The following is a 27,055-nucleotide window of genomic DNA, read 5'->3' on the forward strand; positions in this document are numbered from 1 at the left end:
GGGGGGGGGGGGCCGGCGCCTCGGGCTCGGGGAGGCCTGGGGAGGGGGAGTGGCTGCTGGGGAGGCCTGCTGGGGGTGAGAGCGAGGCCCCTGGAGGCAGCGGCCCGCGGGTGGGGGAGGGGACACCTTAGGGTCAGGGACGCCTGGGGGCCCGCCCCCGCCCCGTCCTCTCCCCTCCCCCCGCCCGGGCCCGGGCCTCTCGCTGACTCAGCCCCACGGCGGCTCCCGTCGCCTCGGCCCCGACTCACAGTGCACGAGGCGATAGCTCCGGCGGAGGCGGCGGCGGGGAAAGGGGACGGGCGGCGGACGGGGGAAGGGGGGCGGGCGAGGCAGATGTAGCTGAGGCTCCGGGCCGGCCGGGCGGGCTTGGGACTCCGGGGCGGAGGGTCCTAAGCAAAGGCCGCCGCTGTCTCCGGCTCCAACGCACAGAGACTGCGGGGGAAGAGAGCACTGCGCAGGCGCGATGCGGCCGCCGCTGTCAGAGTCCGAGGGGGCGGGGCTAGGCCACCCGCCGTCTCCACGGCAACCGGGCGCAGGGAGATAGGGACAGCCCATACCTCCACCTCTCCTAGCAACGGAACAGGTCCCCAATGTTGCCATAGCAACAGGGAACTGCATCGGCCTCCAAAGTCGCTTCGGGAACGAAGGAACACTCTTCCACATCACCATAGCAACTGGGAACAACCTTTTCGTCTTTTCATCATAACAACTGGATGACAACTCCCCCACCCTTTTAAACTAGTCGCCTGGAAGAAGGAAACAACACACCTCTATCCTGTAAGAGCGAGGAGACGATGAGCTCGGATTCTGTAGCAAAAGGAGGGAGCAGAGACGGGCCCGTATTTCTACTCCGTGGTCTATGATGGGATTCCCCATCACGGCCTAAGCTTATGATTCCTGAACTCTATCCCCTTTGCTTGTGATTTAAAAAATTTTTTTATTCATACTCTTCGTAAAGAGGGAGGGAAAATTTGCTTCTCCTCCAGCTGATGGAATCATAGAAAGTAAAAGGCATTTAACGGAAGTATTAATTAATGCATTGTTGTTTATGTTCAACTCTTCCTGATCCCATTTGGGGTTTTCTTAGCAAAGATACTGGAGTGGTTTGCCATTTCCTTCTCTAGCTCATTTTACAAATGAGGAAACTGAAGCAAAGAGAATTAAGTGACTTACCCAGGTTTTCCCACAGCTAGCCAAGTGTCTGAGACCAGATTTGAACTCACAAATATCAGTCTTCCCTACTCTAGGGCTGGCACTCTATCCACTGCGCCACCTGGCTGCCAAAACATAGATAGGAGTCAGCTTGGTCTTCACTTTAAAAAGGGTAAAGGCGTTTTCCTGATTAATTTGGAAATATTTTACAATTATTCTGCAAGTAAATATTTTAAGGGATCATGCTCTGGCTGCTTCTTTAAAAAAAAAAAAAAGACAATCTACCCACCCTCTGGGGAATGAAAAAGGAATCCAGTTCCTGGATATATTCATTGAAAACACATGGAGCTGGAGAAGGAGAGGCTTGGAAAGCCAAAGTGGAGTTTGGGCAGAGGCAACCGATGGAGTGGGTCAGGGCATCAATCCCTTTCCTGCCCAAGACTCTCCTACACAGTTCACAGTGGTAATTTTTTTTTTTAATTTTGAGTCCCAAATTCTCTCCTTCCCTCCAGCCCTTTCTCCACCCATTGAGAACACCTGTATATATATATACATATATATATATGTATATATATACATATTCATGAAAAACATATTTCTGTATTAGCCATGTTGTGAAAAAGCAAGAAAAATAAAGAAAGTGAGAAGCAATATGGTTCAATCTGGATTCAGAGTTTATTAGTTCTCTCTCTGGAGGTGGACAGCATTTTTCACCATTAGTTCTTTGGAATTGTCTTGAATCATTGTATTGATCAGACTAGCTAAGTCTTTCACAGTTGATCATCCTTACAGTATTGCTGTTACCATGTACAATGTTCTCTTGGTTCTGCTCTCTTTATTTTGCATCAGTTCATATAAGTCTTCCCAGGTTTTTCTGAAACCATCTCCCTCCTCATTTCTTATAGCACAATAGTGTTCCATCACAATCATATAACACAACCTGTTCAACCATTCCCCAGTTGGTATCCCCTCAATGTTCAATTCTTTGCCAGGGTGGTAATTTTTAATCCTTTTCCCTTTGGACTCCCTCCTAGAAGGCTGCACCCTTGCCAGTAAGCAAGGCAAGTCTTTCTTAAAATTGTATTCACCTTTATTTGTTGGGTATTCTCACTAAGAATGCAGATGGGAATAGGCAATTGAGGAGAGTATTCCAGGAGAGAGAAAAAAAAGTACAACTGTGATATTTTCCCGGTGTTGTCTCTGATTAGGGGCTCAGAGCTAAGAAAAAGCAAAAAAAAATGAGAATTATATATTCATTTGTTACAACTTACCAAAGCAGAGAAAGAATGTTTATTCTGGGAAAATCATTTGGCAATAAGTTAATATTATAGGGGACAAATAAAAGTCTCTGACTTTGCACACCATTCCAACCAAATTACATTTTCTTTTCTTTTTTTTTCATCACTGTTACTTCTCAATAAATCCCTCCTCTCCACAATAGAAAACTCCTATGTAACAAGTAAAGTACAGTAAAACAAGTCAACACGTTGGCCATGTCTCAAAATGTATGCCTCATTCTGCACTATAGTAGACTACCTTTCTGCAGAGATCTAACTGCTTTCAGCCCCTATCATCTCTTGTCAGAAAGGCTCACTTCCAACCTTATCCTTAATCACCTCCTATATTCAGGTAGCTGTCTCTTTTCTGAAGCCCCTAATTGTGCCTCCCCCTCAAAAAAGGACTGGCTGCCTGGGCCCCCCCTTTATCACCTTTTCTACACTTAACATTTCTATGTTTTTCATTTCTAGGTTTCTTGATCATCCTTTTCATTTGGTTTTGATCCTCTTTTAATCAACTCCCCTTTTGGCCTATTTAGTTTGGCTTCTGTATCCTTCTCCTCTTACTTAGGTTTCTTAGCTATCTTTATAGTCACGTACTAGTCTAAGAATGAATCCTTTTCCCCTCTGACTACTCTTTTTGACAGAGTCCATCACCTCCTTCTCATCAATGTCTTCTGAATTCCACTTCTAATGGCTTTAATAGTTCTTCCTATCACTCAAAGGTTTCCCCCTGTTCTTCCATCTCCCAGCTGCAAGTCCTTCAGGATTGTCTTAGAACCTCTGTACTTTTCACACTACAAGTTTCCTAGATTTCCATCTTTAAAAAGTTTTACTACAACTCTGAGGTACTACCTCACACCTATCAGATTGGCTAATATGACAAAAAAGGAAAATATTGGATGTTGGAGGAAAGGTGTGAAAACTGGGACACTAATGCACTATTGGTAGAGTTGTGAACTGATCTAACCATTCTGGAGAGCAATTTGGAATTATGCCCAAAGGGCTATAGAACTGTGCATACCCTTTGATCCAACAATACCGCTGCTAGGTCTATATACCAAATACATCCAGAAAAGGGAAAAGGACTTATTTGTACAAAAATATAGCAGCTCTTTCTGTGGTGGCTAAGAATTGGATATTGAAGGGATATCCATCAATGGGGGAATGGCTAAACAAGCTGTGGTATATGCTTGTAATGGAATATTATTTTGCAATAAGAAATGACAAGCAGGATGATTTCAGAAAAACCTGGAAAGATTTATATGAACTGATACATAGTGAAGTGAACAGAATCAGGAGAATGTTGTACACAGTAACAGCAATACTGTTCGATGAAGAACTGAATGACTTAGCTATTCTCAGCAATATAATGATCCAAGACAATCCCAAAGGACTAAAGATGAAGCATACTACCTGCCTTGAGAGAAATAACTGATACTGTTTGAATACAGACTGAAGTATGCTATTTTTCATTTCCTTTCATTTTTTCCTTTTATTCGAGTTTTCTTGTACAAAATGACTAACATGGAAATGTTTTACATAATTGCACATGTATAACCTATATCTGATTGCTTATCGTCTCGGGGGGAGGGGAGGGAGAGAAAGAATTTGGAACTCAAAATTTTAAATAAAAATGTTAAAAAGTTTAAAAAAGTTTATCTATACCTTTTGAATTTTTTTGGTACACCCCACTCATTTATCAATATGCTTCCCTCTACATTGAGCCTTGCCTTTAAAAAAAAGAAATACAGTTCAGCAAAGCCCATTCACAAAGTGACTAGCATCTGATACTATATGCAACATTCTGTACCCATAGTGCCCCATATCTTTACCAGGAAGAGAGAAATATGTTTCCTTCGACTGTTCTACAGGACCAAGAATATTAATTACATTTAATCTGAGTTTAGCTATCTCCTATTGCTATTTTCATTTATATTATTGTAATTATTGTACATGTTGTTCTCCTTGTGGATCTTTTCACTCTGTGTCAGTTCAGGTAAGTCTTACTATCTTTCTCTGATTTCTCTACACAGTAATATTCAATTACATTCATGTGCCTCACCTCGTCCAGTTGTTCCTCAAATTGACTGGAACCTACTTTGTTTCCACAAAAAGTGCCATAGAGGTTTCAACCTTAATAAACTACATACATTATTATATCATTATTATTATTGTAAGCTGTGGCTTCTGCTGACATTCATGCTGTCATATCAAATTCTTATTCCCATATTATTTTTTCAAATCAATTTGCATTGTAAGAAGATGATTCTCAGATCTCTCTTTAGCCTAACCTCTCAATGACTTATCTGAATGCCTCAAGGCTATTTCAAACATAGGATGAGATGAGAGTTTTCCATCTTTTCTTTTTTTAAAAAATACTCATTTATTTTTAGTTTTCAACGTTCGCTTTAAATTTTCTCCCCCTCCTTCCCTTCCCCCCTCCCCAAGATGGCATTCAATCTGATAAAGGCCATACACATATGATCATATTAAACATATTTCCACATTAGTCTTGTTGTAAAGAAGAATTAGAACCAAAAGGAAAAATCACAAGAAAGAAAAAAAACAAAAAAAAAAGAAAAATAGTATGCTTCAATTTTCCCATCTTTTATCTAAAACCTTTTTATTGGTCAGTTTCTCCAAAGCTGCAGTCTCTTTTGAGTCTTTCCTCTCAATAAGTCATAAGTAAGATCACAGATTTAGAGCTGGAAGAGCCTTTAGACGCAATCAAGCCCAACACTCTTATGTTACAAATGAAGACCTGAGATTAAGAGAGGTTAAATAACTCCCTAGGTTACACAGACAGTAAGCAGATCCAAACCCAGGTGCTCTGACTCAAAGTCTTGCATTCTCAATACTCTCCTTTTCTCTTGTTGTTCTATCTTCATATTGATTTTAATGATTTTCTACAGCAAAGTCTTTGTGTGTGTGTATGTTCAACCCTCCTTTGTCCAGTTCAGATGAAAGTAGAGTCCATTTGACACTCACCCCTTCCTTTCCTCCATATTTGTCAAGGACAGGCTCTGACTGCTCCTACATACTTGGATTGGATAGCGAGTCCCTGTTCTATCTCTGGTTCTGCCTTCCAGTGGTATCTGTTAGACACAAAGTGTACATAGGTCCCAGATTGGTCTGTATCCTGGGTACAGAGCATTGAACTCTTCAAGGAGATAAGGGTTGGAGGGCTCCTATCAGCTTTCTGCAAACTTTCAGAGCCCCTGGAGTGTGTCAACTGATAGCTGACCTCCTTGGAGGAGCTTTGCCTCACATCTGTGCCCAGACCGCCCTGAGTTTAATTGCCCTGGGGCCTCTTCACAGGAGTACTCAGGAGATATTTGATTGCTTTGGATTTCCTGGCTCGTGCATCCTGAGGCTGAGGGAGCTGAAAGGCCTCCAAATAACTACTGCTTGACTCTGCCTAGTTTCTCTAGCTTTGATTCTGATCTTAGTGCCTGCAAGTTTTTGAGCGTCCCCTTTTGCTGACCTAGGCTGGATGATGGTACTTAATTGTAGTTTCTCTGTTTATTTCTTAATCGTTATTTAGACTGACTCTTTTTTGGTTTCATCTTCTCTGGAGTACATGTGTAGGATTTGGGCTGTTTTGCTCCTACTTTGACATCTTGACTAGATTTCCCACCTATTCCTTTTTCTTTTCTTTTTTTGTCTCCCAATCAATCAACAAAAAATTATTTATTATCTATTATGTGCCAGGCACTGTGCCAGGTGATGGGGAATACAAAAACAAAAATGAAAACAGTCCCTCCCTTCAAGGAGCTTACATTCTGTTGGGGAAGATAACATGAATACCTGTAACTATATGCGAAATATTTAAAAAATATATATAAATTTTTTTTGAGGGGAGAGGCAGCAGGAGATCTCATGCCTTTTGATAATGTCAGACAAATCTACTTAGAAATTTTCCCTCCTTCCCCCGACACCAAGCACAAATTTCCTTACTCTGTTCCTTCCATTTCACTTGTTCTCTTAGCCCATTTCTGCGGCAGTCCAATATCTGCCATTAAGCTGATGAGAGTCTAAACAGACTGAGTAGGATAAGGATTCTTGCTTTCTCCCGTCATTCTTCCTTGAGACCCCTAACTAGATGATTCAGAAATAGGAGGTATGAGTCCTGAGAAATGAAGTTGTGTAGGTATAATTCCTTGCTGCCAGTCAAAGACACAGAGAGACATTTGTTCTGTTTCCTTTCGATCCTTGCTCTTTTATCCCTCAGTGACCTTTTAGGTTTGGGGCCAATTCTCCCATTCCAAGGGGTCTGGTCTCATTGCTTTTCCCTTCTCTCTGGCTACTTGCAGTATTTTCTCCTTGACCTGGTAATTTTGGAATTTGGCTACTATATTCCTTGGCATTTTCAATATGGGATCTCTTGTAGTAAGTGATCAGTGGATTCTTCCTATAGCTACTTTACCCTCTGGTTCCAGGAACTCAGGGAAGTTTTCCTTGATTTCCAGATTCCCTGAAAGATGCTGTCTAGGCTCTTTTTTTCTCTGTGATTTTCAGGTGGACCAATAATTTTTAAATTGTCTCTCCTGGATCTATTTTCCAGGCCAGTTGTTTTACCAATGAGGTATTTTATGTTTTCACCTACTTTTTCATTCTTTTGTTTCTGTTTGACTGATTCATTTGCCCAATTCTAATTTTTAACAAATTGTTTTCTTCTATTAGATTTTGTACCTCCTTTTCCATTTGGCCCATTTTTATTTTTTAAGGAATTCGTCTCCTCAGTGAGTTTTCGTGTCTCCTTTTCTGTTTCACCAATTCTGCTTTTTAAGGACTTGTTTTCTACAGTTAATTTTTGTCCTTCCTTTTCCAAGCTATTGACTCTCTCTTGCATACCTCTCATTTCTTTTCCCAATTTTTCTTCTACCTCTCTTATTTGACTTTTAAAGTCCTTGAGCTCTTCCAAGAAGGCTTTTGGGTTTCAGACCAGTTCATATTCCCTTTTGAGGTTCCAGATGTGGGTTTGTTGACAATGTTGTCCTCTTCAGAATTTCTGCCTTGATCTTCATTCTTCCCATAATAAGAATCTTTGTTACGTTTCTTTTTGCTCATGGTGTTTGCTTATTTCCTGGCCTTTAAAAAGATTGAGCTCTTTTGCTGGGGAGCAGGGGGCACTGACCCAAGCTTCTTGTGTTGGGAGCCTAGGGCCCGGTCACTGGCTTTATGTGCTGAGGCCTCAGATACTGGCAGCTGGAGGCTGTAGGGTTCTGTCAGCTTACCTGGCGTTGGGCTGGAATCAGCAACACTGGAACTCTAGGGGTAGGATTGGTAGTCTGGTCCCTGGATATTGCCTGCTCACGCAGGCCTTTCCTTCCTTTCTGCTGCTTCAGGATGTTTCTCTGCCTGGGGCTTTCCCTCTTGGAGCACTTCTAAGAGTTTTGCTGAGGCACTGGGAGACTTGGCTTCTGTAGAACGCCAAGGCATGTGGTGGTTTTCCAAGCTAGTTTCCACTGGTTCCCCTGCTGGTATTGAGGCAATTGGGGGTCCTGGTGTTGGTGTTTGCCTGCTCTACCACCTGGGGTTCAGGATCTCCCCCTGGTATGCTGAGGTAGAGCTTGCCAACTGGCCATTATTATTCTATTTCAGGATCCCTTCTATGCCATGGAGTTTTTGCCTAAGCTGTAAAACATCTCTTGGGTTCTGTCTTGAGAACTGCCCTGTTCATTTCAGCCATTGCTTTTCATGATCTGCTGGTAAGAACGGCTCGACTCTTTCCCTTTCACATCCAAAGATCTGGAAAGGATAGGAGAGGATGGCTAGGAGATGGTTGCAGACTAATAGATTAATGCCTCTACACATAAATGTTTGGTATAGTTTGTTTTTTCAGGTTATTCTCTGTAGAATAAACAATGTGATCATAGCATGCTAAGTCTTTGAGTCTCTGAATGCAATAGACAGTGAATTGGGAAGGTGGATCACAGACTGTATGGGGTGCTGAGCTACACACAGATGACATATTTCATATATTTATATTTTAAGTAATATTTTATTTTATTCCCTAGAGTAATTTTAGATCCAGCTAGGAGGGGATTAGTTCAAATCAAGGGCCTGGGCTTGCCTATAGGAAAGTCTAGGTGTTTGTAGGCTGAGTGCCCTCTGGTGGCCAAAGGGGATATTGCATAATTTAAGAAAAAGACTATGTTGTCCAGGTGCCTGAGAGAATACTGTAATTTTCAATGCCAAGCTAGAAACTCAAGTAAAGGACTAACTTGTAGACAATTCACACATTGTACTCTTTTCTGTAACCTTATGAAAGGTGATATTTGAGTCTCTGCCATTCAAAACAAAAGTAAAAGTCTCTGCCATTAAGGAGCATACATTTTACTAGAGGCTTTAAAGGAAGATAAAGATTCTAAGAGGCTAATGCAAGTGTGAAGGGAGTGCCTTCTTGGCATGGAGGACCACTAAGAAGAAGGCTTGGAGAAGCAGAAGATGGAATATAGAGTTTGAGGTAAAGGTAAAAAGTAATATGAAATATGTCCAAAAAGGTAGGTTGGAGGCCAGTTGTAGAGGAACCTATATTTTATCCTAGAGACAATAGGGAGACATTGACACTTTTTGAGCAGGGGAGTGACACAGTCACTTAGCCTTGGGAAGATTATTTCAGTAGTTGTGTGGGGGATGGATCGGAGAGGGAAGAGAATGGAAGTAGGAAGACCAAATAGGAAGCTAAACCACAATAATCCATGTGAAAGGCAATGAGGGACTGAACTAAGACTTATCCCTACTGAGATAATTTGCTATGACAATTAAGCTCATGGTGGAGGAGGTGGGGATCTGGGAGAGATAAAAATTATTGCTTGCAGTACTGGAGGAGAAAGGGAAAGACTTAGGGGTCAGTGTGGAGGCTGAGCTTATATCATCCTGCAACTCTCTAAGCCAGAAAGCAAAGAGGGTACTTTGTTTTGTCTCACATAGAACAGTACCTTCTTAAGGGAAATGTATTAGGGAGAACATGGAAATAAAAACTCAACACTTCCCTACGCTACGTTCTTTCCTGGTCAAGGAAAAAGTGGCATACAGAGACCTGTAAGTTGTATCCCTTCCTAGGGTGTTCAAGGCTGGTCTTTGGTTCCATAACTGGGGTCTGATGAAGTACTGGATATACCAAGAATCCTTAGATACTTTTTTTAATGTACTCTAAAGGCCTGTCCAATTCTAGCTCAGATTCAACGGTACAAGTTCAGACCCAGGTGATCCTAGAGGAAAAGTTATGTTTCGGAATAGTCTCAGAAAGTCAATACAGCTTGCTCACACTTGGTCATGCAAGATCCCCAAATGGTTGGAAAGATGTTGAAATAAATAGGGCATGTGTTCACTTTTTGTAATCTGCCCTAATGTGCAGATGATTTGTGGGTTTTATACTTTTCTGGGGTGGCTAAAAGTATATAGAGGGATTCAGTGGTATTCTGTGGCTCACTAGAAATGGAGACATTAAGATTTTAGTTTGGAATAATAGAGCCACATTCTATCTTCATGGTGGGCTTGGGTCTTAACTCTGCAACTAGCTAGTTATATGACCTTTGACAAATCCTTTTATCCCTCTGGGCCTTAGTTTCCTCATCTGTAAAGTGAGGGAAATAGGCTAAAATAGATTCCTTTCTAACTCTAAAATTCTAATATTCTGGGAATTTTAACATACTGTAGAGCTTCTAGAATACCGGCAGTATTTGATGAGATTGAAATATACATTTGATTCCTATCTCAGGGTACAGTTTAAAATGGGAAAGGACCTTGAAATGAAAAGGTATCAATTCCATATGGATGGGATATTTGACAATTGCATCCTAGAAGAAGAGGAATTTGCTTATTTTGTTTGGCTGAAGGAGTTTAGTGTAGAAAGCCAACTTATTGAATGAATGGGTATACTAAGGATGGATATGTCATTGTAGTTTGGATTTACTCATGCATGAACTAAGATGCCCTTCAAACTCCCAGGCCAAATGACCCTATCCTAGAGTAGACCCACATATTCAGACTGGTCTTGGAAGTAACACAGTATTCCAGGAAGGGGAGCTTTGTATGAGGAGGGATAGTCTGAGATTATTGTACCCTTTCCTGAACTGACAAGGTTGCTCTGTGGAGTTGGGGCTCAAAGTATTCTTGACCCTGGCACATCTACCTTGTTTAGGGAGAAACCGATTCTTTCCTGAGAAAAGAGCAGACCCTAGTGGGTTAAATGGACCATCTGGTGGCCTCTACTGATAATGTAGCTACCCTGTAGGCTACAAAGACCTCAATCCTTGCCCAAAACATAGAAAAGGAAACCTTGAGAAAGAGAAAAATAAGGGTAGGAGCTGTGCCCTATGTCATTTCACAAAATAGGTATGGAACAGGTGACTACTTGAAGCTGAAATAGAAATACGCAGGTCTCAAGGGTGGAAAAGAAATGTCATTTTTTTCTGGGCTTTTTCTTCATAATTCAGTGCTTCATCAGATAGCATACAGACTGAAGGCCTTTCTGAGATACAGGCCATTAGGAAGGGGCATTTTTAGTGACTTTATTTCCTTAGTGACCTGAGCTTCTTTTGACTCCTCCTATCTTATCGCAAAATTATTGTTGCGTGAGAAACTCCAGCATTGGACGGATAAGGGCTAATGGCACTCAAAGTTCAATTTTAAGAATGGGTTCTCATAATCCCTCTACTACTCTTTTAGGTACTGTCTCATGGGGACACTCAAATCCTTGAATGAAGTCAGCATCATGGGATCGTAGATTCAGAGTTGGAAGAGACCTTAGTGATCATCTATCCACATCTTTCACTTAATGAATGAGGAAACTGAGACCTGGTGATGGAATCTTAATGTTAATGAGCTCTCGTTTCCCTTCTATCTCCTTATTCTCCCACAAGAGTCAAGGAAATCCCTGGTTAGACATTCTGGTTGCTTAAAATCTTTATGGTAAACTTCCTGGAGCACTGAGGCTTTTATCCAGAGACAAGGAAAGGAAACAGATGTTTACCTCATCCCCACTTCAGGCTCTGGGTGGGAAGATTTTTTTAAACTTTTATTTTAAATATTTGCATTTTTATTTTTTGCTTCACGAGGTGACAATGTGATGAGTCCTTCACAATTTTTGTCAATAAATCTTGAAGCCTGTTTATGAGGTTATAGAGAGGCCATGACCTGTATTGGCAAAGAGATAATCCACATTATCAAACTCACAAGTAGCGACCTATTGAAGATGATACATATCTATTCAGAGAGGCTACTGTTCAAATTCCCTCCCTCATTACATCCAACAAGGGTCAACTGAGGAAGGGCAGGTATTTCCTTAGTATGTTCCTCTTCTTCTCCATTGTAGAGCAGGCCTGAGCCATTGTGGAAATACATATCCTTTTACTCACTTTTGGGGCTGGTAGGTAACCTCTAGCTTTTCAAACAAGTATCTTTCTGAGTAGCAGGACTACTGGAAACCTCACCATCTTTGCCAGCCCCAGGAACACAGGGCTGAAAGGTATTGTCTGTCTACCTGGCTCTAGGTAAATTCTTTGGGGATCATGGGATCATAGACTTAGAACTGAAAGGGACTGTGGGCATGCTAAGGCAGGGTTGATGTCACAGTAAGACTCACAAAAAAAAACTGTCAAAGTTTTTCTTAGAACAACATTGCTGTTACTCTATACAGCATTCTCTTAGTTCTGTTCATTTTGCTCTACGTTATTTCATGCAAGACTATCCATGTTTTTCCAAGATCATCAGGCTCATCATTTCTTACAGCACGGTAGTATTCCATCACAATTATATATCACAATTTGGTTAGCCATTTCCCAATTGATGGGTATCCCTGCAATTTCCAGTTCTCTGCCACCACAAAGAGAGCTGCTATAAACATTTTAGAACATATAGGTTCTTTTCCTTTTTTCCTAACCATTTTTGGAAATAGACCTAATAATGGTATTGCTGGGTCAAAGGGAATATATAGGCAGTTTAATAACTCTTTGGGTTTAATTCCAGATTGTTCTCCAAAATGGTTACAAACAAAAACTCATTCAAAGGAATAGTTGGTAAATAGGTAGACCAGTAGTAAACAAATTGAGGCCAAAGAAGTCAGGGTAAAAAGCGCCTGCTTTGGAAGGTTTGGGTGCTTAAGATGTCTAAATCAGGTACCATGATTTCCCTACTTATTCTGCCTCCATTCCCATTCATGAAGCTGAGCTGTGAATAGAATTCTGAGATCTAGTTCCTTTCTAGGGAAGACTCCAGCCTAGGAGTCTGGGCTAACTGGCTCCTTTAGGAATGATACAAGGTAATTTACCATGCACAGTAGCTGTAGTTATCCTATACTAAGAATAGAGAGGAAGAAGTCTGACTATCTGTGAGTGTGAATAAGTGTACACTTATAATGAAAAAAAAATTGGTGGTCAATTAACAGAAGAAAAATGAACATTTCCAAATACAATGAGCAGAAAAAGAGGATCGCATATGAAACTGTGAATCTCTATTATGTACAGATTTTTTTTAAAGTCCATGTTAAATTTAATATGATAATACCAACATTTCTCTGATTGTCTGGGGTTCCTTCTGAACTTTATTCTGTCCTTTTTGGTGTTTAAATTTTTAAAATGTTTAATTTTTAAAATGTTTAATTGATGCTCTTTTCTTCCTTTTCTTTGTTTCTTCCCATCATTATCATTATTATGGTATAGTGAATAGAGAGCCAGCCTTGGAATCTTGGGACTTGGGTTCAAATCCCACCTCTCACACATTTGGCTACATGACCCTGGGCAAGTCACGGTTCTCAGTGTTCTAGGCCAGAGGTGTCAAACTGGAGGTCTGTAGGCAGTGCAACTGGAGACATGTTAAAATGCAATCGGTAAATGTTTAACAAGATAAACAGAAATACAATACAATATAGATGTTAATTTGTGGTTTTCTAAGTTAAAATGTGGTCAGCAGGGATTCATTTTAATTTGAGTTTTATACTACCACTATAGACAATATTCTTTTATTAGGTTGGAGGCTGGGCCAGATGACCTCTAAGTTCTCCCAATAGGAAGATTCTGTGATTATTTTCCCTGTAAATACCCATAATTTTGTCTTAGCACAAGGCAACTAACTCTTTACTGTCAGAAACAAATGGTGCTATCAAGAAGACAGTCTGTTAATTTGAAGGCTTTTTGCCACTTATGGTAATTTCTGCTTAGAAAGAAATGCTTTAAACTCCTAATATCTTTTTTGGGGGGTAGAGGGGAGGACAAATCCTTATCTGTAGAGTTATATTGTTTAGATGTAGAAGAGACCTTAGGAATAATTTAGCCCAATTTCTTCCTTTTACAGATGAAAAAAATGGAGGGGCTAAGTGATTTCCAGAATATGCCAAAGCTAGCAAGTGGTAGACCTGGAACATGTAATCAGGTCTTCTGATTTGAAGCTCAGTTTTCCTTTTATTACATTACTCTGACTTTTTATTTGTTTAGTTTCATGATACATTCCTCATCCTTAAAAGTAATATGTGGCATTAAAAAAAAAAAGAAACTGAACTGCTTAGGGGAATTCTTTTTGAGAATTTTGTGCTATCCAAATGAGAGGAGGGGGCAGAAGACTAACCTTGGTGCTAGTCAAAATATAAATCACTGGATTGTTGTCAGTCAGTACTTGAAATTGAGGAATCAGGACCACCTAGGTTCAATGTTTGCTTCTGACAAATTGGCTGTATGGTCATTGGGAAGTCACAACTTTTCAGTGTCCTAGGTAACTCTGTAAAACTATTAATTCAGAACTGTAGCTAGATTGATAGAGGACATTTCCTCTTTGGGAGCTCCCTATAATGGTGAAATCACAGATCTGGACAAAAATAAAATTGAGGACACCTTGTATAATTGCAAAACCAGTATTAGGAGTAAGTGCCATAGAATATAGAAAGAAAGAGGTGTGTGTGAAAAGGAAACAGGCTGGTTTCTCTTAGGCTGGTTTCTAGGTTAGGTTCATAGGATCATAGATCTGGAGCCGTAAGGGACCTTAGAACTCATCTACTCCAATCCTCTCATTTTACAGATGAGGAAGCTGGGACCCAAAGAGATGGAGTGCCCATGGTCACCTAGGTAGTAAGTGGCAAAGCTGAGATTTGAACTCATGTTCTGCAACTCTGTGTTCAATACTCTTTATGTTGTATCACGGTGTTGGAAAAATAACAGTAACTCATGCTTGTAAAGCACTTTAAATTTTATACTTTGCCTGCATTATCCTATTTGATCTTCATAGGGTCTCTGTAGGTACTATTATCATCCTTACTTTACAGATGAAGACACCGAGGATCAGAAAGGTTAAGTGACTTGATACAGCTAGATTTTTGAACCCAGATCTTTTAAATTCCAAGTTCTGCACTCAATCCACTGTGCTATACTCCTTCCCTATGAATGTCTTGCTGGGCTAGACAGTGGAGCTCAAATGACAAATGATCTAGTCATTTTATGAAAGCCACTCACAAAAGACATCTTTAGAGCTAATATAGAAGCTAGGTCTCTATGGGCTGGGTAAGAAAGACTTTATATTGGAGCTACATCTACGTGAATTTGACGTTCCCTGACCAAATCATAGGTATTAGCTAGTACCATAATTCTGGTACAGCTAGACCCAGGGAACAACTCTGGTGTTTCAACATGGATTAGGCTAAACTCCAGTCTGTTCAACATAGAGTAGAATATTGTAGTCTCTGAGCTGAGTCTACCTGGTCACCCTATAAATCCATGCCTTCTTTGCAAAAGTTTATAAGATGATAGAAAGAAACGGTGATCAAGAGCATCGAAGGCATATGGTATCTTCCACTTTAAGAGTGGGTTCAAAGAGGTTGGATTTGGTGACAATCTAGTGCCTAAAGAATTAAAGGATAATTTAAGGAAGAAACTCAGCATTAGGACTCTTGTATTATCATGGCATGGGTGGAATGTCCCCATGGAGTAATGAGAGGGGGAGAGAACAAGCATTTGTTGTTGTTCAACTGCTTCAGTTGTGTCTCACTCTTCATGACCCCATTTGGGCTTTTCTTGGCAAAGATACTGGAATGGTTTGCCATTCCTTTCTCCAGCTCATTTTACAGATGAGGAAATTGAGGCAAACAGGGTTAAGTGACTTACCCAGGGTCACACAATTAGTAAGTGTCTGAGGCCAGATTTGCACTCAGGAAGATGAGTCTTCCTGACTCCAGGCCTGGCACTCTATCCACTGAACCACCTTGCTGTCCAAGCATTTGTTAAGCAACTACAATGTGTCAAGCATGTAGGCTAAGTGCTTTACAACTATTATCCCAGAGTTTACCTCAATGACTCCCATTCATATCAAAAGTAATTTCAGAAGATTTTCCTTTCAGAGATAGAAGACCTCATCTCTGAAGGACCTATTAGCCAATGGGAGCAAGTCATAGATATGTGACAAGGTCACCAAACCTTGTAGTCCAAATACTTTGCTCATAGTGGTGGTATGCAAGATAATTTGGAAGGTCTGGATTAAGGTAGACCAGTATTCCATTCCACAAAGTCAAGATACCCTGCCTGGACTCTTTATGAGGTAATTAGTGGTTTTCAATGTAGAATCTGCACTGCTATCAGAATCTAATTGTAGCAGAAGATAAAGAAAGGATTGCCTAACAAACTTACAGGAACTGCCATGTTTCGATGACTTACACAGGAATTGGAGATATGAATAATCTGGTAGGTTGGTGTACTTGAATGGTCTCATTGTCTTTTGGAAGATATTGGAAGAACATTTAAAAAGACTAATGAAAGTGTTAGATCAGGTAGAAGATCCTGGCCTTAAGTTGTTAATTGACAAATGCTATATCCACAAAGGTTCTGCCAAATACTCAGGTCATACTCAGTATAAATACTCAGGCCAAATACTTAGTAGGGAGTGAGCATTGATTTAGAGAAGATAGTACTTGTTAGCTGGCTACATCCAAAGAACCTTAGAGAACCAAGGGCTTTTTCTAGGATTTTGCGGAGGTTCTTAAGAAATGTGTGTAGAATTATACCACTGTCACTTAGCCACTTTTAAAAAATTGTCGACTCAGATTCTTAAAATCTAGCCACTGCTCAGATTCTTATAATCTAGCCAATAGCTTAGTAATGTTCAGACTCCTTAAGAATCTGCCCAATATGACGATGTTCTAATAAACCTTGTCTTTGGCTGAAAGAAGGCTTAGGTCAAATTCTTTCAGGCAGGACCCCACCTATTGTGATTTTGGGGTGCCAGCATCCCTAGGTCCCTAAACCTCAACATTTTGGTGGCCCGTACAGGGAAACTGCCTAACCCCAAGTTCTTCTCTAGCCAAGACTGGAAGGTATGTAAGCCTCTCCCCACCTTTCTTGCTCTGCAGTTGGGGTCGCTCTCCAAGCACCAAGGCTTGGAGGTGCTTTTCGGGCAGACAGTTATGAGGCTGTCTTACACTCAGCCTGATGCTCTCAGGCTCTCGGTCCACTGGTTTGGTTCAAGGCCATAGACCTGGATACACCTTCCACAGTATAGAGGACAAGGACGGCTGCCCTGTCTGGAAGCATATGCCCAATTCTGTCAATTCTCTCGGTGCTAGGGAATTGGGAAAACTGCAGTTGCTTTTTGGTTCTCTGAGGCTTACTTGCTCCCTTCCCTTTACAACCCTGAGAGGTTACAGGTTCATGGAGGTTACAGGCAAAAGTTAGAACAGCTAAAAACATCTTGGCAGATTCTGGAAGTTTTGTGATCAATCATTAATGAGTTTTCAAACAACCCTGATCACTCCCTTCTCCTACTCCCTTCCCTTGAGTCAAGAGGGTATCTGTTAACCCTTCTCATAGGAGAAGAGAGTTTCACCCTTTCCCCCTCACCTTTGATTTCGCCCTCCCTGACCTGGGGAAAGGAAGGATTGTGGAGAGGCAGCAGCTACAGCATCGGACCTACTGACAATGGCCTTGGGTCCTAGGGCAACCTTTGCCTGGAAGAATCACCCAGGTTCAGCATATCCTGCTCAAGGTAAAGAAGCTAGCCTCTGAACTTGGGTAAGCACACTCTTTTAAAGTTGTAGTTTTAACTGTTAATGATGAGATGTTGATTCTCTGTGTAAAGTAATTTGGAAATGCATTTAACAAAACTGAAGTCACCTGATTGGTAATGGGTTTGTTTCAAGTTTCAAATTGGTGAATTTTTTGTATCAGTTATGTCCAGCAACTTTTCATAATTTGGTTACCGCTAAAATAATGTGGCTATTGTTGGTTATTGTTTTAATGTGTAACCTTGCCAAAAAGCCTGTTTGGGTTTTGTCTTGCAGAGAATTTGTAAGCATATAGAAATAATCTCTAATTGGCTTTTTACACCAGGACAAATTAAAATTTGAGATGTAAATTTAAATTAAAATTTGAGATGTAAATCCTGGAAAAGTTTTTCCTAAGCTGTGATTAGTGAAACTTGCTGTTTGAGGTAAAAAAGCTCATGATTTTATTTTGAGTTGTCTAATGGATCATAATAACCATCGATAAATCCACCATCTGAGAAATGCCACAAGCTACTCAGAGAGAATGTGAAACTAGTGGGAAGTCAGCATCGGGAAAAGCTGAGAGGACAATTTTAACCTCAGTCTAAGATGGGATCCTCCTGGATCAGTTTCCCTATTATGTTCCTTTGAAAAGGAATGTTACCCACTTGGCTCTTCCTGAGTCTGGCTATGAGGTGGATTTGATATAGCATGGTTGGAAAACTGAATTATCTGAATCCAAACAGAGCTAAGGATATTTTATCCTGTCATTTGGGCCCTATAGTCTTTTCTGTCAGATTTTGTCTTCCAGACTTATAGGCCATTCACCTATAATTGACAGCAAACAGCGAGTACCAGCCAATGACCCCCCATCGTTCCCTGGATGCTGCCTATGCATGGTTCCAGTTAACCTGTGCTTTGGGACCCCTTTGAGGCAAGGATAGCTCTATGCCCCTTGCCAGCAGGAAGCAGTTTCAGAATCCAAGACCTTTGCCCCTGACTCCAAAAGAATTTGGGTCCCATTTCTTTGAGGGGGGAAATGATGAGGATGGGATCTAGACCCCAAAAAGGAAAAACCCTGGGCTTTCCCACATGGCCAAATCTCTGGTGTTCACCTGAGGCCATAATCCCATCAACTGGCCTTTCATTGTGGCTACACCCAATCTCCCAGTTCTGCGTTACCTAGCCTAGCCCTCCATTGTCTTACCTGTCTATGGTCCCCAGCCTCTTCCTACCCTTAATCGTAGCTAGGCTACATTCTCCCTTGACCACGTGGTCCAGGTCCCTAGCACTTTATTACCTCACAGTCACCTCAGACTACCTGACCATTCCTAGCTTTCTGTATATAAGGTCCATCTTGTCTCCATTAAGATGCTCAGATTCTTAAAATCTAGCCACTGCTCAGATTCTTACAATCTAGCCAATCTAGTTATGTTCAGACTCCTTAAGAGTCTGCCCAATATGACAGATATTCTAATAAACCTTGTCTTTGACTGGAAAAAAAAAATTTCTCTCTTCAAGCAATCCTTCAACAGGAGACAAGGTGATGTTCCTAAAGTACAGATTCAACATGGCACTTTCCAATTCGATAAACTAGTGGCTATTATATCTAGAGTCAAATACATATTCTTCTTTTTGGCACTTAAAGCTCTTCACAATCTGGTTCTAAGCTACCCTTTCAGTCTCTAATACCCTCCCCACATACGGCTCATTTCAACCAAACTGGCCAACTTGCTGTTTTTTACTCACAACAGCCCAGCTTCCATCTTTGGAAAGGTTGCCCCTAATGCCTTGAATGGACTCCTTTAAGTTCATTTCTTAGAAGCCCATCTCCTTCAAAGCTTGGTTGAAGTATCACTTTCTACATGAGGCCTTTCTTGATCCCTCTAAGCTTTTAGTACTTTCTCCAACCCCATATAACTTTTCTTTTTTTAGTGAGGCAATTGGGGTTAAGTGACTTGCCCACAGTCACATAGCTAGTAATTGTTATGTGTCTGAGGCTGGATTTGAACTCAGGTCCTCCTGAATCCGGGGCTGGTTATCCACTGCGCCACCTAGCTTCCCCCCCATATAACCTTGTATTGATTTTGCATATACTTTACTTAAATACATACATGTTGTCTCCCCCAATAAAAAGCAAGCTCCCTGAAGGCAGAGAATTTTATTTTTTTCTTTGTATCCCCAGGGATTAGCACAGTGCTTGACATACAGCAGGTACTTAATGGTTATTGATTGATATGCTATTATTATATTTGCTACCTGCATTAATATTAGATGTATGCAAGTCTAATGTATTATGTAGTTGGGATGATCATCTATGACTATTACATATCAAGTTATGTTGCTTGTGATGTACACAGATGTTCAATCATATCCCATGCAACCTGGCTGGGGTTACAAATTCTCCTCTGGGGAGGATATACACCTCTTCCCAGTCCCTGCAGGGTGAGGAGGCTGGGCAAGGGGGTGGGGAAGGGCTGGGCAGAACAAGGAGGGAGAACGTCTAACCTGGGGTGTGATGTCAGACTGAGCAGGAACATACACACTTTGGTGAAATAGAGGAGATAGGAAATGATGGTGGTAGCCTGACTTACAATCTTGATGATTTCTTAATTGTTGTCATCATTCAGTCATGTTGTACTCTTCATGACCCCATTTGGGGTTTCCTTGGCAAAGACACTGGAGTGGTTTTCCCTTTCATTCTCTAGCTCATGTTACAGATGAGGAAACTGAGGCAAACAGGATTAAGTGGCTTGCCCAGGGTCACAGCTATTAAGTGTCTGTGGCCAGATTTAAACTAGGTCCTCCTGACTCCAGGGCCAGTGCTCTATCCACTGTGCCACCTAAAATGTGTCTTTTAATATTAATACCAGTGTATTCTTTGTGGGCTAGAGCCAAGTCAGAACTGGGAGGTGTGGCCAACACTGAGTGCCCTGCAGCAGAGATGACAGTGATTAAAGCAGGGACCAAAATGGAGGCTGATGAGGAAGGATAGCATCTATGTGGGATCTAGCCAACTACCCTCAGTAACCTACTCTGCCATGGCTGATTAATACTGCCCCCTCCTTGCAGTGGTAGGGGAAAGTTAGAATTCAAGTACTTGAATTATTGTTTTTAGTGGGTTTGGGCTTTCCTACAACAAAGTGGGGAGGTTTGAATCTGAGCTCCTAGGTTTTTGGCTGCCTTGTCTAGGAAGGATTTGTAATTTGAAAGACTGCCCATCCTAGTGACTTTGATTTGTTCCCCCTTCCTAATGTTATTATATTTCAAGAACTGTGTATGTCTCTGTTACGGTTTTATGAATAAATTCCATTGAAACAGCAGGCACTGGAGGAGTGGCATTTCTGTCCCCTAGTGGGTGGGGCATCAAGCCAAAATTCTGAGTGGATAAATCTACACTAAAACCTTAAGGATAGGCACAGCCACGACCAAAGGGAAGAGGCTATGGAAGAGAGGGAGCTAGCTCTCTGGGAGCCCAAGCCCCATCTAGTGTTCAATGCAGTGCAAAGTCCATGAAGATGAGCACTGGGTTAACAGCAAGGTGCTCATTATTATTATACAGGACCTGGTCTACAGCCCTCCTTGGTAATTAAAATTCTATGGTAGCTAAATATTGTGCCCTAACTGTAGTACTCCATGTAGCTCTTTCAGTCAAGGCCTATCATGTCAGTCTCAAGAGTTGTCTGCTTACTTTGTATGATACAATAACACATGGTATGTATGATATAAGACCCCTTTAAATATTTTCCCCACATTCCTTGAAATTCTTCACCATGATTTTTAAAAATCCCACCATGAGAGGTTCTTTCTTTTAGGTTAACCCAGTTTCTTCCAAAATTTACAAATGTATTTTACCCCAGGAGGATAATTCTAAAACTCAGGGTATTATTAGGGAGGGCAGATATACGGCATTGAAGGATAACATTCTGGACAACCAGAGGCAGTCCTGAGGACCTGGTGGTGAGAAGAAGGAAAGGGGTCCATAAAGGAAGGTATGTGGGATTTAGGGGCAAATTTTGTCTGTTTCAAACTTTTGACTAGAATTAGTCCTGCTTCTAGTCACTTATGTGACCAATCTTTACCATAGGAAGAGAGGTTTCTATGAATTATATAAAAAAGAATGGGGGGGCAGCGAGGTGGCACAGTGGATAGAGCACAGGCCCTGAAGTCAGGAGGATCTGAGTTCAAATGTGACCTCAGACCAAACACTAGACACTTACTGGCTGTGTGACCCTGGGCAAGTTTACTTAACCCTAATTGCCTTAAGAAAAAAAAAAAAGGATGGGTAGAGGATTATCAGCCAGGGAATCAGCTTTTAAAAGCACAGACTAAGAATGAGAAAAGGTTCAGGGGTCAAGGACTTCTAAATGGCTAAAAAGCCAAGATTGATTCAGGAGTGGGGGGAGATAAATCAGCAGCGGCATCTTTTTTTTCCTCCTGTATTCATTACTTTCCCAAAATGTCATTGCATATTAAGCATCCCAAGTTCAGTAAGAGAGGTTCCATGCACATTTTTCCCTTGAAAAAAACACAACTGAGACAAAGTGAGAAGTAGCTACAGTTTAATACAAACCTGCACCAGAACACAATGTGCTGGGGTGTTTTGTGTGTTGTTGTTGTTGTTTGTTTGTTGTTTTGTCTGAAACAGGTGGCTAAAGCATAGGAAAAGTGTGTCATTTTGGGGCTGACACATTCTTAGCACCATAACATTTACGGAGGCATAAGGAAAGTCACTTGGGTGCCTGGGCTGGGGGGTAGTTCCATGCTGACCCCAGACCATGCCTGCCGCCTCTGTTGCTGCTGGAGGAAGGTTTTGGTTTCAGTTTGGTTCTGTTGGTTTCTGGGTCAGAGTCCAAAAAGCCCTCATCACGGTACACACTTGACAGAGACCTACTGTGGATTCCTAGCACTACACACGCACACACACACACACAGTAGTAGCACAATGTTCCCATAACACAACCCCACAAACCTAGAGAGCAGCTAAGGCAAGAAAAACAGCATTTATTCCAGCAAGTACAAGACCAGTTTGAGAGCTGCATTCAATGCAACCAAAGACCCTTTTTCATTCCAACCATGAGAGACAAGTATGTCTTCCAGGTGGCTCTGGGCTCTGTAAAGGGGCAAGGAGAAGTGGGATTGAGGGGAAGAGGAGAGGTTGGCTATTTCTTATGACATTTTGGACCACCTCCTGATTTTTCAGCTAGAAGCATTTCGATGTGGGCGGGTCACAGATAGAGGTCAGGAGGGTGGGAGTAGGATGGAGGAAATGATGACCCCTCAGACCTGCAATTTTGGTGAGAGAAGGAATGTGGTCCCACTACTCCCCTTTCTCCCTCCTCCCTGCACTGGGCATTTAATCCTAAAATTCCAGTATTGGGACCTGTATGGAGAAGCTCTCCTAGCAAAAATATGTGTTAGTTCTGGCTTGCCCTGCTGGCCAGCTCTCTCCTATGCTCTTCAGCATCTGCCCAAGTCCCACTGCATAGAAAGTGGGGAGAAAGGTAATAGTTGTCTTATTCAGGACCACAGAGAGACTAGAGATTGGAGCAGCCATAGTAGGCATCTATAGCCTTATGGGGCTAAGTTGGAATCCACTCCCCACCCCAGCTGTAGTCATTATGTGCTGTGTCCTGACCAACCTATGGTCTACTTGGCTACCATATCTATAACCCCCTGTAATCTACTTTGGCCTCACCAACTGTTTGCCTTTTATCTTCTGGCCAGCCATGACTTGCCCTCTCCAGTGTGCTAATGAGAGACTGAAATTGGGTTGGGAAGAGAGGCTGGGTGTAAAAATGCCACAGCAGGCTAGAGTTTAAAATACAGAGCAAGCTTCTAATATTCTACTAGTCCTAGCTCAGACACAAAGGACTTAGTTTCAAGGATTTTTGCATCAGACTGAATGGCCATAAGGGGAAAAACAAACAAACACATGTATGCCCTTGACGATTCACTTGGGAGGCAAATTCTGCAAGTGATTTTGCAATTGTTTGGTGAGGACTGACAACCAGAAGTTGTCTCATGCCTCCTACCCACAGCATCGGTGCAAGATCAAAGCTGTTGGGGGAATTCTGGCAACTTCTGGCGTGAGACTTACAAGGGAGTACTGCTGAACTCTTAGAAGAGCTTGGGAGCCACGGGGGATTGGTGATCTCTAGGAGATGGAAGACTGGTCTAAACAAGAGCAGGGCTAAAACTAAGAAACTGGAATAGAGCCTAAGAAAAGGAGGGTATCTCCTGGCCTCAGTGACTCCTCCTATCCTCTCTTCTGTCAAGAGAGAATGTCACTCAGCAAGAGATGGAGAGACCCCACTCTGTAGCTGAGGTCTCCAAAGAGTCTGAGTGTTTCTACTGAAAAGCCCAGTGGTCTTCAATTTTGGAAGGCAGACTGTCCCTAAGATTTGATTTCCTTTCAAGTAAAGAATCCCCTCAATGTTGGGGAAGGGCTTGACTGAGACATAAGGAATCTTGGGAGGATGGCAACAGGCAGGGGTGAGGGGAGGCTGGCTGGAGGCATGAGGGGTGGGGGTGAGGCTGGCTGGAGGCATGGCCACAGAGGTCCTACATATAGTCTTACAGGACCCTATAGCTGCAGCCTTCCTGCCTAAACTCTCCCTGTCTTCTTATCAAGACCCTTCTTCCCTCCTACTTCTCCTTTTCCCCCTCTCTTGGAAGGCAGGAGGTTTCTCACCAGTCACAAAGGAGGACGGCCCAGGCCTCTGCCTGAAAGCTCTGGTCAGCTCAGGGAGCTCAGCAAGGAGAGGGTAAGACCATACAAGTCTGAATTTTTTAAATAATAGATGCCCAGGCCATTCTTATAGGATCAGGTTCCTGATTTTGGTCCATGTGAGGATCTGGGAGCTGTGTCTTATCTGTCAGGCTTGGGGGAGGGTTACTATCTAGGACTATTTTTGTCCTTGAACCATTTGGAGGACCCAATATGGGGGACAGGAGAATAGGGGCTTGTTCTACACCTGCCCTGGCTCTTGGGTTGGTGTTGACTGCAGCATCTCTTGAGGATCATGTCTATCCTCATTTCTATCCTAACGCTAAGTGACACAAAGCACTGTTTTTTTTTTCACGTGATGCACTAACAAATCAAACCAAACCACTGCTCAAACCAAACGTGCAAAACAAAATCATTTACACGCGCATGGCACGAGGCCTCGCACCAGCTCCCAGCTCCCAGTTCTTTCTTCTTGGCTGCTTGTTCTTTGTAAGTGTGGGAGGGTGACTGGAAGGAAGAGGGAAGGGAAGAGGGAGCTGGCAAAGGGTTCGTTTGCTTCATCTGCATAAATGCCTTGGCTTGGAACAGGGACCACTGATGAACTCAGTAACTATGGGATGGGGAAGGAGTCTTAGACATGGCGGGGGAACAAAGACTCTAGCAGGATTGGGAAATGTGGTTATCGAGGAGGGGGAGGTGAAAAGGAGCATGGGAAGGAAGTAGGGAGGCCTTTTCTTTTGAAACACTTCTGCCAAAGTGCCCTGGACATTGTCTGGCCAGGCTAGGAAGAAGACCATTCGAGTTGCTGCTTTCTCACAAAGCAAGCAGCCCGAGGCAAGTGTGAGAGTTGGGGTGAGGTTGCTGCCTATGCATTTCGGTTTGGTGCATAGTGCCGGGTCCCTCCTGGCCCACAGATGCAGCCTGCTGAGGCCAGGAAAGAAAAGGACTACAGCAAGAGGAGCATCGTCCCAAAGTGCTTGTTAGGATTGGCTCAAAGCATAGTGAATGACGTTTCAGACATGTGAAGTGCTCCCAAGTGTCCTGTGTGCCCTTCCCTTCCCCCCCCCCCTCCTTCTTGGGTGTTGGACTGTCTGGCCCAGCCTCCCCATGCAACCTGCAGTGGTGGCCAGAAGGTAGGCTGGCTAGCTGCTGCTGCATCCTTAGTTGGGAGGCTGGTCAGCGTCTTTACCAAATGCCGCTCGACCTGCCGCCGGGGGGAGCGAGAATTCGAGCCGAAGCTCGCTTTGGAACATGGTCATCGATTTGAGAACCTGTGGGGGCAGAACAGCAGAGAGTGAGATGCTGCTAACCTTGCCAGAGACCCAGGATGCTTTCACTTAGATTGTTTTCATTAGATTGTAAGCTTCTTTACGGCAGGGACTGGGTGTTTTTTTTTGGGGGGGGGGGCCTCTTTTTGTATTCTCAGGACTTAGCACAGTGCCTGGCACATAGTAGGTGCTTAATGTTTATTTATTTATTTCTTATTGATAGATTCATTGGGACATCTATATTCTATAGATCTGCCCTGAGCTGAAGGTACATTAATATATATTTGGCACCCAGGGATTCTGGTGGTTATGTATGAAGTCAAAGGGTCTGAGCAGGCAGGGACCCCTCTCTTGGAAAGGGTCTGCTAACATATAAATCCTTCTTATCAAACTTCAAAAGGTTGTTTTCATTTCAAAAATCTTTCATTGTAATGAGAAATGAAAGAGCCAGACCCCAAAGCCCCTGGATAAAGAGATGCCAAGACTTAGTTACTAAAAGAGATCCATGAAACCCAACAGAACCAGTTGAGTTCTAGCTCTAGGCTGCCAGCATAGGATTGATGCCTAGGTCATCAAGAGGGCCAGGAAACAGGTTTTAAGGTGGAGAGAAACACAGATATCTCAGAGCTGGATGAGTTCTTGGAGATATAGCCTATATTCAATAATCCTGTCCACAATTTCCTTGATAAATGGTCATCCAGCCTTGGTATAAAGACTTCCAGTGTGGGGCAACCCAGCCCATTTCACTTCCAGATAACTCTAATGATCAAGAAGCTTTTCCTGAAATCTAACCTATATCTGCCTCTCAATGACTTCCTCACATTGCTTCTAGTTGCACCTTCTATGGCCAAGCAAACAAGTGTAATCCCTCTTCCACATAGATACTTGAGAAAAGCTCTCATGTCTTTCTTGAGTCTTCTACAAGCTAAACATCCCCAGTTCCTCCAACTGCATCTTATAGGGCAGTCTCTCCAGACCTCTTACCAACCTCATAGCTCTCTTCTCCCAATTGTCTACTCTCTGACCTCTCCCAACCCTGAGAACTCTCTAGCATATGTAAGAGCGATACTTCTTTTTTCTTTAGTTCTGCCCGGAAAGAAAGGGATTGGTGGCTTGGAGAACTAGGGTGAGGATAGAGGGTCTATTTCATTCTGGGGAGAGAATGGAGATGACCATATATGGTTCTGTATGGGAAAGTTTGCTTTCTACAATTTTGGATGAATTAATTTGATGAAACCTTGGGGTAGTTGGTGGTTCTGGCAGATGAGTAATTGACACACCTTGGACCCTTTGAGTTAGGCTGTATGATGGTAAGAAGAAACCATCAAATGTGTGGGCCAGTGGCAAGCATTCTGAATCTCAAATAAAGTACCATCCCCGACCCTCTCCCACCCCAGACTACAGAGGGGTGGGCTTCCTCTTCTATTTTATATTCCACTCTTAATGACTGGTGAGAGCAATGACAGCAGTAGAAACTTTCTGCCCTGCCTGAGGGATTTTGTTCTTTTGCATACCTCTGACATGGTAATACTATGATACTATGCAGGCACTGAGAGAATCAGGAAATTCTTAGAAAAGAGAGGTTAAAGACTCCTACTCCTGAGAACAAAATATACAATGATTACAAAAGAAAGTTGAACTCTGAGTAATGGAAAAACTAGTA

At 42.3% G+C, this 27,055-nt stretch overlaps 2 protein-coding genes across 3 annotated transcripts in view; both read right to left on the minus strand.

Annotated features, from left to right (window-relative positions):
- Positions 1–419, minus strand: part of MAPRE3 (microtubule associated protein RP/EB family member 3) — a 78,331-nt gene extending 77,912 nt beyond the window's left edge. The window contains exon 1 of one of the 2 annotated variants that reach the window (XM_027850551.1): positions 249–419. The gene's annotated coding sequence lies outside the window, so the exon portion shown is untranslated. The remainder of the gene's footprint in view (positions 1–248) is intronic. The other variant, XM_027850549.1, reaches the window with a different exon arrangement.
- A 21,541-nt stretch (positions 420–21,960) lies between these two features.
- DPYSL5 (dihydropyrimidinase like 5) overlaps positions 21,961–27,055 on the minus strand; it is a 134,981-nt gene continuing 129,886 nt past the window's right edge. The window contains exon 13 of the mRNA XM_027850475.1: positions 21,961–25,395. Coding sequence (XP_027706276.1) covers positions 25,310–25,395 — 86 coding nt within the window. The 3' untranslated portion in view covers positions 21,961–25,309. The remainder of the gene's footprint in view (positions 25,396–27,055) is intronic.

The sequence above is a fragment of the Vombatus ursinus genome, unplaced genomic scaffold (assembly GCF_900497805.2).
Source record: "Vombatus ursinus unplaced genomic scaffold, bare-nosed wombat genome assembly UNPS02009062.1, whole genome shotgun sequence".
In the NCBI taxonomy this organism is placed as follows: domain Eukaryota; kingdom Metazoa; phylum Chordata; class Mammalia; order Diprotodontia; family Vombatidae; genus Vombatus; species Vombatus ursinus.